This window comes from Rhinatrema bivittatum, chromosome 1, assembly GCF_901001135.1.
Source record: "Rhinatrema bivittatum chromosome 1, aRhiBiv1.1, whole genome shotgun sequence".
Classification (NCBI taxonomy): domain Eukaryota; kingdom Metazoa; phylum Chordata; class Amphibia; order Gymnophiona; family Rhinatrematidae; genus Rhinatrema; species Rhinatrema bivittatum.
The window spans coordinates 209,281,496-209,293,874 of record NC_042615.1 but is presented as its reverse complement, the minus strand read 5'-3'; the positions used below and the strand labels follow the sequence as shown (position 1 = coordinate 209,293,874).

General features: G+C 39.7%; 1 protein-coding gene across 2 annotated transcripts in view; it reads left to right on the top strand.

Moving 5' to 3' along the window:
- CRMP1 (collapsin response mediator protein 1) overlaps window positions 1-12,379 on the top strand; it is a 126,728-nt gene that overhangs the window by 76,135 nt on the left and 38,214 nt on the right. For both annotated transcript variants that reach the window (XM_029591239.1, XM_029591229.1), the window contains exons 7-9: window positions 4,117-4,185; window positions 6,018-6,138; window positions 11,312-11,468. In XM_029591239.1, the coding sequence (XP_029447099.1) occupies window positions 4,117-4,185; window positions 6,018-6,138; window positions 11,312-11,468 (347 nt within the window). The remainder of the gene's footprint in view (window positions 1-4,116; window positions 4,186-6,017; window positions 6,139-11,311; window positions 11,469-12,379) is intronic.

Sequence of the window (12,379 nt, the reverse complement as noted above, 5' to 3'; positions counted from 1 at the left end):
TTTGAAGCCAGCTGCAAACAGTCAGATATCTTTCCCAAAGTTCTGTCCTTATCCTTCCCTAATTCTGCATAAATTTGTATATTGTCTGCAAATAATAAACAATTGAAGCCCATGTTATTAATTAAATGACTCAAAAGCTGCACGTATATATTAAACAAAAGGTGAAACAGAATTGAACCCTGTAGGACTCCAAATTTGAGTATCTGGGTCTCTAAACACTGTGTACCCACTTTTATTTTTTGGAATCAGTTTGTTAAGAAGGAGTTGATCCAGCTCCATATCATGCCACACCAAGAAACTCAAACCTGTCAAGCAAGATCTCATGGTTGATGGTGCTGAAAGTTTCTGAAAAATGCAGAAGGGCCAATACAGAATTCTTTTTTTTTTTTTAATTTAATTTTTATTGAATTTTTCAAATATAAACAAGAAGATTCTTGTTCAGAAAAGTTAGACCATATAACAAGTATAACATTAATTCCCAAATTAAATTATTTCCAAAAATAAGTAAACCATATCTCAATTATTGTTAGGTATACAATGGGGAGACCAAGTTACTTAGAGCGAACATAACAGGAAAATTAAACCCCTAGGGGTAGATTTTATAAATGTACGCACACGTGCACTTTTGTTCGCGCACCAGTATGTAATTGCTCTTGGGTTTGTAAAACTGACTTCACTTCTTTAGATGAAGGAAGATAATATATCCTGGTAATGGCTGGTATTGCTTCATCTGGAAATTTTAAGATCTTCATTAGATAGTTCTTAAATAAGTCTCTTGGTTGCACCAGTCTCAGAATAGGAAAATTCAGAACTCTTAAATTAGGCATTCTCAATGCGTTCTCTATACTCTCCATCTTATTCAGGTACATACTTTCTGATCAAACTAAGTTATTCTGAACAGATTCAACTTGGGAAATCCTTAAATCAAAGTCTTTAATTTGAGAGTCCATAGAAAGAACCTTGGATTTCAAATTCTGAGATCTGATGGTAGTCTCTTTCAGCACATGTGTTAAGGAATTAATAGCTTTTTCTATCGATACTAAAGTAATAATTTATGGTCTAACTAACGGAGGCTGGTGAGTCACACGTACCTCTGGTTCTTTTCCTCCTACTTCCATGGGGTTTCCATTGCTGGCGTGAGAAAGTTGTTTTTCCACCAAGGAGGCCATGGAGCCTTGAACACTAAGACTCACCGAAGGTAATGATGTCTCACCATTCCTTCCCGGGACAAAACATCTTGCTAAATCACTTAGCTCCTCCACTTGATTGGTGCTTTTATCATCCAGAACTTCAACAGTTTTAAATGGCGGCAGTGGGGCTAATGGCGCACCGGGGCTAAGAGATGTTTCTTCGGCCTGGAAGCTCGGCGTTCACTCTTTACTGGCATTTCCTGGGGCCCCTCCCTCCAGTGTAGAATGTAGGGGAGTCGCAAACAATATTTCTATCTGAGGCTGTCTTGAATCAAGCAACGGAGTCGAAGTCAAAGAATCTCTCACCTTTGCTTTTCTTTTTGTATGTGGCATTGCAATATATATACGTATACTAAAGGTGTAGAGATAGCTATAAGGAAATCTTCGGAGAGACAACATTTTAGCGTGTTAATTAGGCAGCGGCCATCTTGTCTCCGGGCCAATACAGAATTCTACCCTTATCCAAACTCAGGTGAAGAGCATCCACTAATATATTCAGGTCTGTTTCGGTGCTATGAAAAAAGCAAAACCCATTTGGCCAGAATTCAGAAAATCCTTTTCCAGCATCAATTCTTCCAAATGCTGGGCTACCATTCACTCTATTAATTTGTCTAAGAATAATAATGGTGAAATCAATCAATAGTTGAAAATTCCAAAATATTTCTATATAAAAAGCACTTAGGAGGAAGTGGTGTCTGATTGTCTGCAGCAGAGGACCTGAAGGCTAATTTGCATAATTCACCAGCAGCTCCAGCTGCTCTAGCAGATCCAGAGGACATCATGAGCTGTCTAGATTTCAGTTTTCACAGACCCACACTGTTTCTAGCTGCAGAAAATGAAGGCTCATTTGCATAATTTTCCCAGCAGCTCCAGCAAAGGACTCCAGAGGACACTGCAAGCCATCTAAGCTTCAGCTTTCACAGCCTCTGATCTCTTTCTAGCACCAGAGAACATGAAGGTTCATTTATACTCTTCCCAACAGAGGACTCCTAGGAGAAGAAGCTTGGTCCTAGGGGGTTAGCTCTGCTGGGGCTGTTGGAGTTCAGGCTGTTCTGAAGCTACCGAGGTGTGGGTGGGTTATGTTGGAGTGAGGCTGCAGAGGTAGGGGCAGCCTGCGATAGGGCTGCTGGTGCTCAAAGCAGGAAGATAGGCTCTGCTGAGCCTTGGAGGAGAAAGCAATTCATAGGGGCCTCCCAGGAATCTCCACGCATGTCAACTAGTCCATATTTTTTCTTCTTTTAAAAGGGGCGGCCAATAGTTTCTTTCAATGTCTGAGGAAAAATTCCAGTACTCAGAGATGCATTAATAATATATGCAAGCATAACAATTAGAACAGGGGTAAGTAACCCCAGTCCTGGAGTGTCACAAATAGGTCTGGTTTTTAGTGTATCTTTAATGAATATGCATGAGATATATTTACAAGCACTACCTCCATTGTATGCAAATATATTTCATGCTTTGCAGTAATTGCAGTTTATGAGTAAGCTTACCTCATAAACCCACCAACAAAACACTGCAATAAAAGCTGAGGTGACTAGAGCTGAGACAACAGATTTTAAAGCATGAGGGTCTAAAAGTGTTGGAGCTGACGCCCATTATTTGAGTTGTACATAGGCCCATTCTGCAACCTACCACACATAAGCCTCCATAGAAAAATTGGAGTCCAAAAGGACTCCTAAGCTTTTGACCTTAGATGAAGTAGAAATAGTATGATTATCCAGCACTGGCTGAACAATGAGTGTTAATAGTCTATCAAAGGAAATCCAACACAGTGAATCTCTGTTTTGTTTTATTCAAAACCCATTTACTGCTCTGAAACCAAACAGGAATTAAAAAAAAAAACAACAGCCTCATCTAAATCATCCTTAATAGGATTCAAGAACTGGATGTCATTGGCATCAATATTCAGTTTCTAAAAAACTCAAGCTAGTGGCCTCAGGAAGCTATTAACCAATAGTGGAGAGAGAGAGAGAGAGAAAATCCCTGTGGGATTCCAGTTCTGACCACTTTTGGTTGAGAACAAGAATTATCTACTTCTATTATGTGGGTTCAGTCCTCCAAAAAGAGGAGATCCAATCATAAACTCATTTTCCAATCTATAACTCTTGTCATCTTTGAATTAAAAGCTGATGATCCACTAAATCAAAGGCACTGAAAAGATCAAATAAAGCCAGCAGTACAGATAGACCTGCATCTAACATGCATAACGTCATTAATCAGAGACAACAAAATGGCCTCCATGTTGACCAGGTCCTATTTTAGAGGCCTCATCACAATATTTATAATAGCAATAATGATTTTGGGAGTCACACATTAATGTTTTATTAATCCCCTGATGAGTTAAACATCTGAGAAGAACTCATAGAATATTACTTTGGCAAATAAACTACTACATAAAAGAAAATCAAGATCCAAATCATATGTTCCCTGCCAGAATGTGGCCTTCTATGTTATTTTATTTATTTATATTTGATTACACACACACACATACATGCACACACACCTCATAGGCTCTGGGAGTGTTGCAAAGTCATAGCTAACCTTCTATGTGAATCATTGTTATTAAATCAACTTACATAATCCATTCCATCATATTTTCGTGAATGTACATGTTGGTAGAAATAAAAGGCAGTAAGTATGCCATTGTGATTTATGGTGACAGTGCAGGACTAATTGATGTCTCCATGAAATATGCTGCACTGTGTTATGTAGCATTCAGCATCACATAAAAGTAATTTGGAGAACAATGATATGGTGCCAGCTTTATCATTATAGTAAAGTAATCAGACTGAGAATACTGGACATTTCACAAGAATATATTCAAGCAATGTAATGAGAAGCAGGTATGGAAGTCCAAATATAATAGCTTCTTGTAAAGGGTTCCCCCCCACTATCGGTAACGTACATAAGATATTGTCTTTTACAGGAACAAAAACGGATACTGGACATGGGTATAACAGGACCAGAAGGGCACGCTTTGAGTAGACCAGAGGAGGTAACATTTCTACTACTTCTACCTAAATCTTTATTAAAGCTGTTAGTAATTTTTCTTTATGTTTCATGCAACCTCTCACTCCAGACCTGTCCAAGCCAAACCAAGTAACAGTACCTTCACAAGCTAGGGGCCCTGGCGGGAAGCATCTTTCAAAACTTATCCACAGGGTTGCTAATTTGATCAGAAGGGGTTGCTGCAGTGCATGCAGATCTATCTCATGCATATCCATTGTGGATATCCTGAAAGCCAGACAGGCTATGTGTGTCCTGAGGGCTGGGTTGAGAATCACTGTCTTAAAATAATTTGTCTTTACTGGAGAAGATCTCACGCCCAGAGCCACTAAACCACAATGTATTTGTGCAAGAGGGTCCCACTTTTGTGGGGGCTGTTCCTGCGATAGAGGGGCCCCTCTCTGAAAAAACAGCAGGGCTCTATAGTGTGCTCTTTTGTCTCGGGGACAGACACCTTGGGACAAAAGAACGTGGCTAGCGGCCCCAGCCTCAAGGGACTGCCATTGTCTTAAAAGGCTACTGCCAAAACCAAAAATGTACATTTTTGGTTTTTTTTCTGGGCCCTTTAAATGTAGTGCGGGAGCCTCAGGAGCCACATTAGTGTCCTGGGGCTCCCGCATCATATTTACTGCTTTCTCAGGAGGTGTTATTTTATCACAGCTGACCACTTTCTTGGATGCCCACAATAAATATTAACATGTAATTGCATGCATTTGCATTTTACATGCATGCAAATCACATTCAAAGCTGATCACTGTAATAGGGGAGGCAACCTGGACGGATCTATGCATAATATCACACAGTACCGCTGCGATAGTGCTATATCACGTGATTTAGGGTATATAATGCATGATGTACACATTTTAACACACATTAGAGTGCTACCATGGTTTGATGCATTACCCAGTCAGATTGGTATTTTGTGGTTCATCCTAAAAGCAAACTCAAGTATTTTCTTGGTGGCCTCTCTATAACAGACAAGCTCAGAAACAACCAATCTGTTACGTTTGGATGTGTTATTGTAGAATTTTCAACAAATGAGATAATATACAAGAATTATTTGAGGACAAGGGGGAGAAGACACAATTTAAGCTTTGAATAGCCTGATTTTTTATTTTTTTTTTAATAAAATGGTCTACTATTTATTTATTTATTTGTCGTTTTTTATATACCGTTGTTTGGTACTAGCCTTCACAACGGTTTACAGGTATAACAATAAAGTATAAGAAATTTACAGTGTGAACAAGCAAACATAATGGTTTATAGGGAAAACAAGACAACAAGGGGATTTTGCAAACTGGAGCGAAACAACAATAACCAATGCTCTAGAATATATTAAAATATCAGATATAAATAAAATATGTTAGGTGAGAAAAAAGTTAACTAAAAAAGAGTAAACTAGAGGATCAGCTATAAGAAAGGGCCACAATATTTATCAAAGAAATGATAAAGTACTACAAAAGTATCAGCCTGTCAGCTTTTTTCATGCCTTTGAACTGCACATTCTCTCTTTGCCAGCACGAGAGTGGCTCATTTTGGTCTGTCAATGTGATGTGATGTTAGTGTAGTTAGACATTTTCATTGTGGTAAACTCATGACCCAACCAGTTATGATTTAGGTATAGTGCAATGGTGCAGATTCAGAGAATGCAACATTCACTTCACTGCTGAAGTGCCTACATAGCCCTTGAATTCTCTTTGGCAGTCTGGTGACAAGCACCCTTTACAAGAATGTACTACTCGGACAAGTGAAATGCACCTGGCACTTTCTCTCATTATTCTCATCTCTGACATATTGAAATTTTCGTTTTTTCTTTTGCAGCTTGAAGCAGAGGCTGTTTTTCGAGTCATTACTATAGCCAGTCGAATCAATTGCCCAGTGTACATTACCAAGGTGATGAGTAAAAGTGCTTCTGATGTAATTGCACAGGCCAGAAAAAAAGGTACAAATGTGTGTCCATTTCCCCAGTTCCCACAAAGTTCTGCAATGGTAAGGTGTGAATTTTAAAAGAGTTGCTCACAGGAAAAGGCCCATATATGTACGTAAGTGTGAGAGCAACCAAACGTGTGGGGAAAAGGGGCAAAGTTAGGGCGTGACAGGGACATTCTGGAGCAAGGCCAACATTTATGCACATTAATATGGATTTTAAATCCGGCCACCACAGCATGTGTCAGGCTGTTAGCCGTGTATATTTATTTCTGCTCTTGATGACATGTATGTCTGAAGAAAACTCATTTCAGGCCAAAAAACACTGTGTGAGGGCTCTGGGTAAATAGCGGGGCATGCAGGCTGAAGAACCAGAGGGGTATGGATGATGTAGAGATAAACTGGGCAAACTAGTGGACAAATTGGTCAAACTGGCTATTTTCTTCATGCACGCATGTTTTAAAATCTGCTTACCTGCGCGCATTAAAGCTCATATATCTCTAAGAAAGATACGTGATTTATGTTTGCTTGTGTTGCCGCTTAAAATTAGGAGCACACATACGCACGCCTGGAGTATTTTAAAAAGTAAGCACGCAATTGTGCAGACAACTTAATATTCCTGTGTATGTGTGCTCACATGCACATATACGCATTTATGGATGACCGCGCACCCATTTTAAAGACACCGTCTCTATGTAACTCAAAACATGGTCCTTTAATTTGGATTCTGACCAGTGACCAGCTGGATGGTTTCTGTTATAGCACAATCCTGAAAGTGTTTCTATTCTTAAAAGTCACTATATTCAGCCAAAGTTTTTTATTATGTACCTTTTTTAATCAAAACCACATGCACATTTCTGTATTTTCTACCTCATAATTGTTGAGTATAAAATATTTAAAGTGAATTTTCAAAAGTTACATGAATAAAAATTAGCAGTTACGCATGTAAAATTGCACGTATGCAATTTTACATGCATGTAAAAAGGGGCAGGTTGAGGCATTTTCGGGATGGGCCAACATTTATGCAAGTTAAGTTGTTATTTTATAAGTAATTTACGCATGTAAATGTATCAGCTTACTCACGTATATTTGCTCCTGCTCAATATCTGGAGTAAGTGATTGTAAATATCTCAGAAGTAAAAAAATGGTTAGGTGGGGGGCCTGAGTGAAATTTGGGGGGGGGACTTCAGGCTGAAGGGCCAGAGGACATGGACTGGGCAAACTGGCAAACTAAATGATAAAACTGGTTATTTCATTGCCGAGTGTATGTTAGAAAATCCCCCGACTTACGCATGTAATTTACAGGGGGTTAATGTGTCTAAATCATACGAGTAAAATCTATTAGGGATGGGTATTCAGGAGAACTAAAATAGGAAATGAGATGAAATTTCCTATTTGATTTTGGATTGTTTCCAAAAAGGAATGAGTTAAATTTCGACAAAATGTATTCAGAATCTTGTTTTGTCTTGAAAACCTAATTAAAAAAAAGTTTCCAGTTGAGCCTAAGCCTATGCCTGAAGCTGGGGCCTCGCCTAGGATGTAGGCCGAAACCCAAAGCAGAGGTCCCAAACTCATCCCAAGTGCGACTCTGGCGCCTCAGCCTAGCCTAGGCCTGAATCCTTGGTCAAAGGCCATAACCCGACGAAGGTGCCGCAGCCTAAACCCCAGCACAACACTGGGGTCTCAGCCTAGGCCCTGGTCCGATGCCGGGCCCTAGGCCAGCAAAGGCCCAGATCTCGGAAATTTCCCAACACCCCCCTCCATATTTGCTAAATCCAACACTGCATCTGACCTCAGCCCGGACTCAGACTCAATGCCAGGGTCCAGCCCGGAGGCCAGGTCCTGATGCCTGGGCCTCTGCTCAAGATCAGGGGCAGGCCTCAGAGTGCCTCTTTGACCTCTTCTTTCTTTAGCTGTTTGCCAACTGATGCCATCTGCTGGGGTTGTTGCACCAGAGTTAATTGTGGCACAGGCTCCCCAGCAGAAGGCACCATTTTGATGTACAGTAGTTGAATTAGCTGAATTGTATATGTCTAGGGCATGGTAGGTTACCACTACCTTGGTCTAGGCCCCACACAAGGCCCCAGCTTGGGCCGGGGCCTAGGCCTAGGCCTCTTCTGTGGAACCCCCGGATTGGATAGTGGGTTCCAGGAGGATCCTGGCCCCAGTATTTTTCCAGGATGGAAGGATGGGAGGGAGGCCTTGTTTCTTTTTTTTTTTCCATTTTTTGGGGGGGTGTCAATGTTTATTTTGTTTTTTCTTTAAACTAAAGAAACAAAATAAACATTACACAAAATAAAATTTGTGGGGAAAAAGCCATCTCAAAAACAAAACTAAAAATGGAAAAAATTCCCTCCCTTCCACCCCTAAAATCTATTCACCTCTTTAAAATTGGAAGTAAAGATATGTGTGTATATTTTTTGTGCATTTATCCACCTAAATTCTGTCTTATTCAACAAAGTAGCACCTTTGCCACTACTTAGACTGACAAAGTCCGACTTATCCAGATAAGTAGCAGCATTGGACAAATTTCAATTTATCTAGCTAATTAGCAGGGATGTCCAGCCAGCAACCATGTATATATTACTTTGAGGATATACAGAACATACTGAATTATTGAGTGTTCATGGGTTATTCAGCCAAGTTAAACATTCAATAAACCAGGGCAATAATTTGCATCCCAAAATCTGGAATACATCCTTCCCTTTCAATAATCTCCTCTCCCTTCCATGCTACAGTCCATCAGAATGTAGATCTTACATCTTCCTCTCCCATAACCTTGTCAATACCCCAACTTGTAACACTTATCTCATCTCCAGAAGGGAATATGTAAAACACCCTTTCCCATTTCTCTTCGCCTGTACATAAACTCCTTTGTGGGACATGAGGCTCTCATCCCTAACTCCTGGGGTCCCGTAATCCATACCCCCACCTTCTCTACTCACCACCCCATGAGCACCAGACACCTCTTCTTCTTAGTTCTGGTTCTTCTAACTTCTTCTGCTTCTTCTGGCCATAGGCCTTCCCCCTTGAGGGGAAGAGCCCCCTGCAGAGCCCACTCCGTACTGGAAGGATTCCTATGCCCAGCACCCCACAGGCTGCCCACTCCAGGCTCCCTACATCCCAGAGGTCCCTCTCTTTCTCCCAACCTTAACCAAGAAAGGCCCTTCTCACCAGATTGACCCAGGTTTTTATTCTCCTAGGCCATTCCCCCACTAATCAGACCCCTTAACCTTCTTAAGGGGAAATCCACTCCAAAATCCTTAATATTCAAGTTAAAACATCTCTGTGGAACACAATACAAACAATGGCTCAGTACCATACCAAATGCCATCCAGTGGTCACTTAGCAATACAATATATATATATATATTTTTTTCATAGCACTCCCAAACAAGGAGAGTCTGGGGTCTTTCCCATCCAAAGCTCCTTGTACCCACAATTGAGAATGGGAACACAACTGGTGGCTCCCACTCTCCCACCCCCCATTGATTCATAAGAGCAGTATGGCCCTCCATGTGACTTTTTATTAGTTCAATAAAGACTTATGGGTGTTAAGTATCCAAGGTAAAGGGATTTGATGAATTTACTTTTTTATATGTACATCGATGATTTGAATGTTTTGAGATTAATCTTTTTAATTGATCAGGAGGCAGTAAGAGGACTGTGTGAAAAAGCAAGCATTTTATATAAAATCCATGAAAATGCTATGCATGTTATATTCTTATTTATTCTCCACTTAGCCAGCAATAATTTTCTTTGAACATCAAATCACTAAAACACCTTAGCATCGTGTCTCTATATATACCATTGTAATTGCAATACTCCCATCCCATCCCACCACTACCCCTTCCCCTCCAATCTAATCAACCAGCCCATAAAATCCCCCATATTACAGGCTCAAACAGCACTGGATCCTGTAGAATTCAGTAAAGATTACAGTCCAAGATTACAACTACCCTTTATACTGCAAGTCTAGTTTGATACTAAACTAAATCTCTAGACATAGATTGTTCTAATAAAACTTAATTATAATCCGAATTTCATGTTATGCATATGTATATGTGAGACTGAAATGTGTTTTGATTAGATTTGCACAGTACAATTTATTTTATATGGCATTGTTAAATTACCAGATAATGTAATCTGTCAATATCAGTGCCGTGTTATTTACCTCTTTACTGTGCTACATGTGGGACTGTTAAATAAAGCATTTAAAAAAAATAAATAAATATATGCAAACATTTAGGGACAGATTGAAGTTCTGGGCAAAATAAAGGTACAAGAAGCCTGCAGGTCACTTTGTCTACTAAGTTTTGAAATAGCAAATGTTTTTGCCCCAGGATTTAATTTCCCACAATTTCAGGAAAGAAATAAAAGCACAGAAAAAGCAGTATATAAAAACATCTGCAGACTACTGCCTGAAAATACTGGGGCCAGTTTTCAAAGGGTTTAGGCTCCTAACTTTTGGAGTTAGGCCCCTAAATTGGTCCTTCTGAAAATTTCCTAGGGCTGAGTGCATTTAGGGTCCTATTTTCACTAGGCATCACAATTTAGGAGCCTATAAGTGGGTGGATACAGGATCTGGAAAACAAAGTTAGGAGGTTAGCACTGATTTTCAGAACTAAGGACTTAATGTAGGAGACTGAATCTAGGCAAATGAAAAAGCAGGCCTAAATTTAGAACCCTAAGTTCATCTGAAAATCGACATCTAACTTAAGGGCCAGGTTCACTAAATTTAAGAATTGAACAATTGCTCCTTTCTGCACAAATTTTTGCTTGCATTCATTTTTTCATTGGATTTTTTTCTCCTTTCAGACAAGTTTCACGAAATGAAATTTTCTGGGGCAAAAGATGTGCTGTTTGAGAGCATTGCAAGCGAATCGATGTGTACATTTTTGTATCTTTTTTTGCCTGAGCCTTACATTAGGGTCCTTGTTAGTAGAATCATATTAGAGTGTTAGAACTCACTCTAATATGTCAGTGGACATTTGCAGTATTTATTAGTCACATAGAAATTTGGAACATGCAGACACTTTGTTTCTATCTGACTGTGGGGATGTAATTTGGTGACCTTTATCAGGATTGCTGTGGAAAGAAAAAGGATCGTTATTTTCAGGTAGTGCATGTTAAATTGGTACATTTTAATGCTTGCTGGTTTTAATTGATTTTGATGTTGCTTGTTAAAAGGTGCCTTGGTGTTTGGCGAGCCAATCACTGCAAGCTTGGGAACAGATGGAACACATTATTGGAGCAAAAACTGGGCAAAGGCAGCAGCTTTTGTGACATCACCACCACTGAGCCCTGATCCCACCACACCTGATCACCTGAACTCCCTCTTGGCATGGTATAGTGCTTAAGTATTGTAAACTTACAAGCTGAAAAACAAAACAGTGTGTTATATAATCTGTGCATTCCCTCAGTACAAGAATTCACAGGAGACAAAATGCTCTTATTATTTAATGCACTTTTAATGTTACCAGCTGACCAATAAATCTTCAAACAATGGGGAAGTCCAGTGAAGCCTTACTTGATCAGGAGTTTAGCGAGACTCATTATCACAGTGTTGACAGGAATTCTGATGAAAAACAATATGCAGGCGTATTATTCCCAGTGAGAGTGAACATGGCTAACCGATCACTTTGTAGTGACCTGAAAAACATACACATAAAAGAGGGCACAGTCTTCGATCTCATATTGAGGCTCTAAATACAGGGAATGGTGATTTGATGCCTTATGTTTAAGAAGGTATTTATTACGTTCTTTGGGGTATTTTATTTTTAACAAATACTTCCACAGAAGGGACACAGGCTCCATCTAGCACTCCCCATGCCCTCATCACTATTAAAAACAACAGTAGGTTTTGAAACCAAGAAGCTGTTAACCCGTTGTGAATAAAACAAGCTCCCCCCCAAAAATATACTATCATGCTTGCATTAACAGACTGCCACATGAATTGGCTGAAAAGAAATGATTTACTTCCTGTTTCCTACTGTTGCTTCACTTTCCTCCAGCTGGAATACAAACTATAAATTTCAATAACTTGTTAGATGAAGGTCAGCTAGGGCATATGCAAATTAGACTAACCAATTTAGTGCTCCACAACAGCTTGGTCTCCGTGCATCTATGGCATGCAAAAGGATACAAAACCACAGCAGACCTATGGAAAATAGATCCAAAACCCACGAGAAATCACTCTGTTTTCTGAAGAACTTGTAATCTCTGCTGGACTTTCACTTAAAATAAACTCAGTTTCCA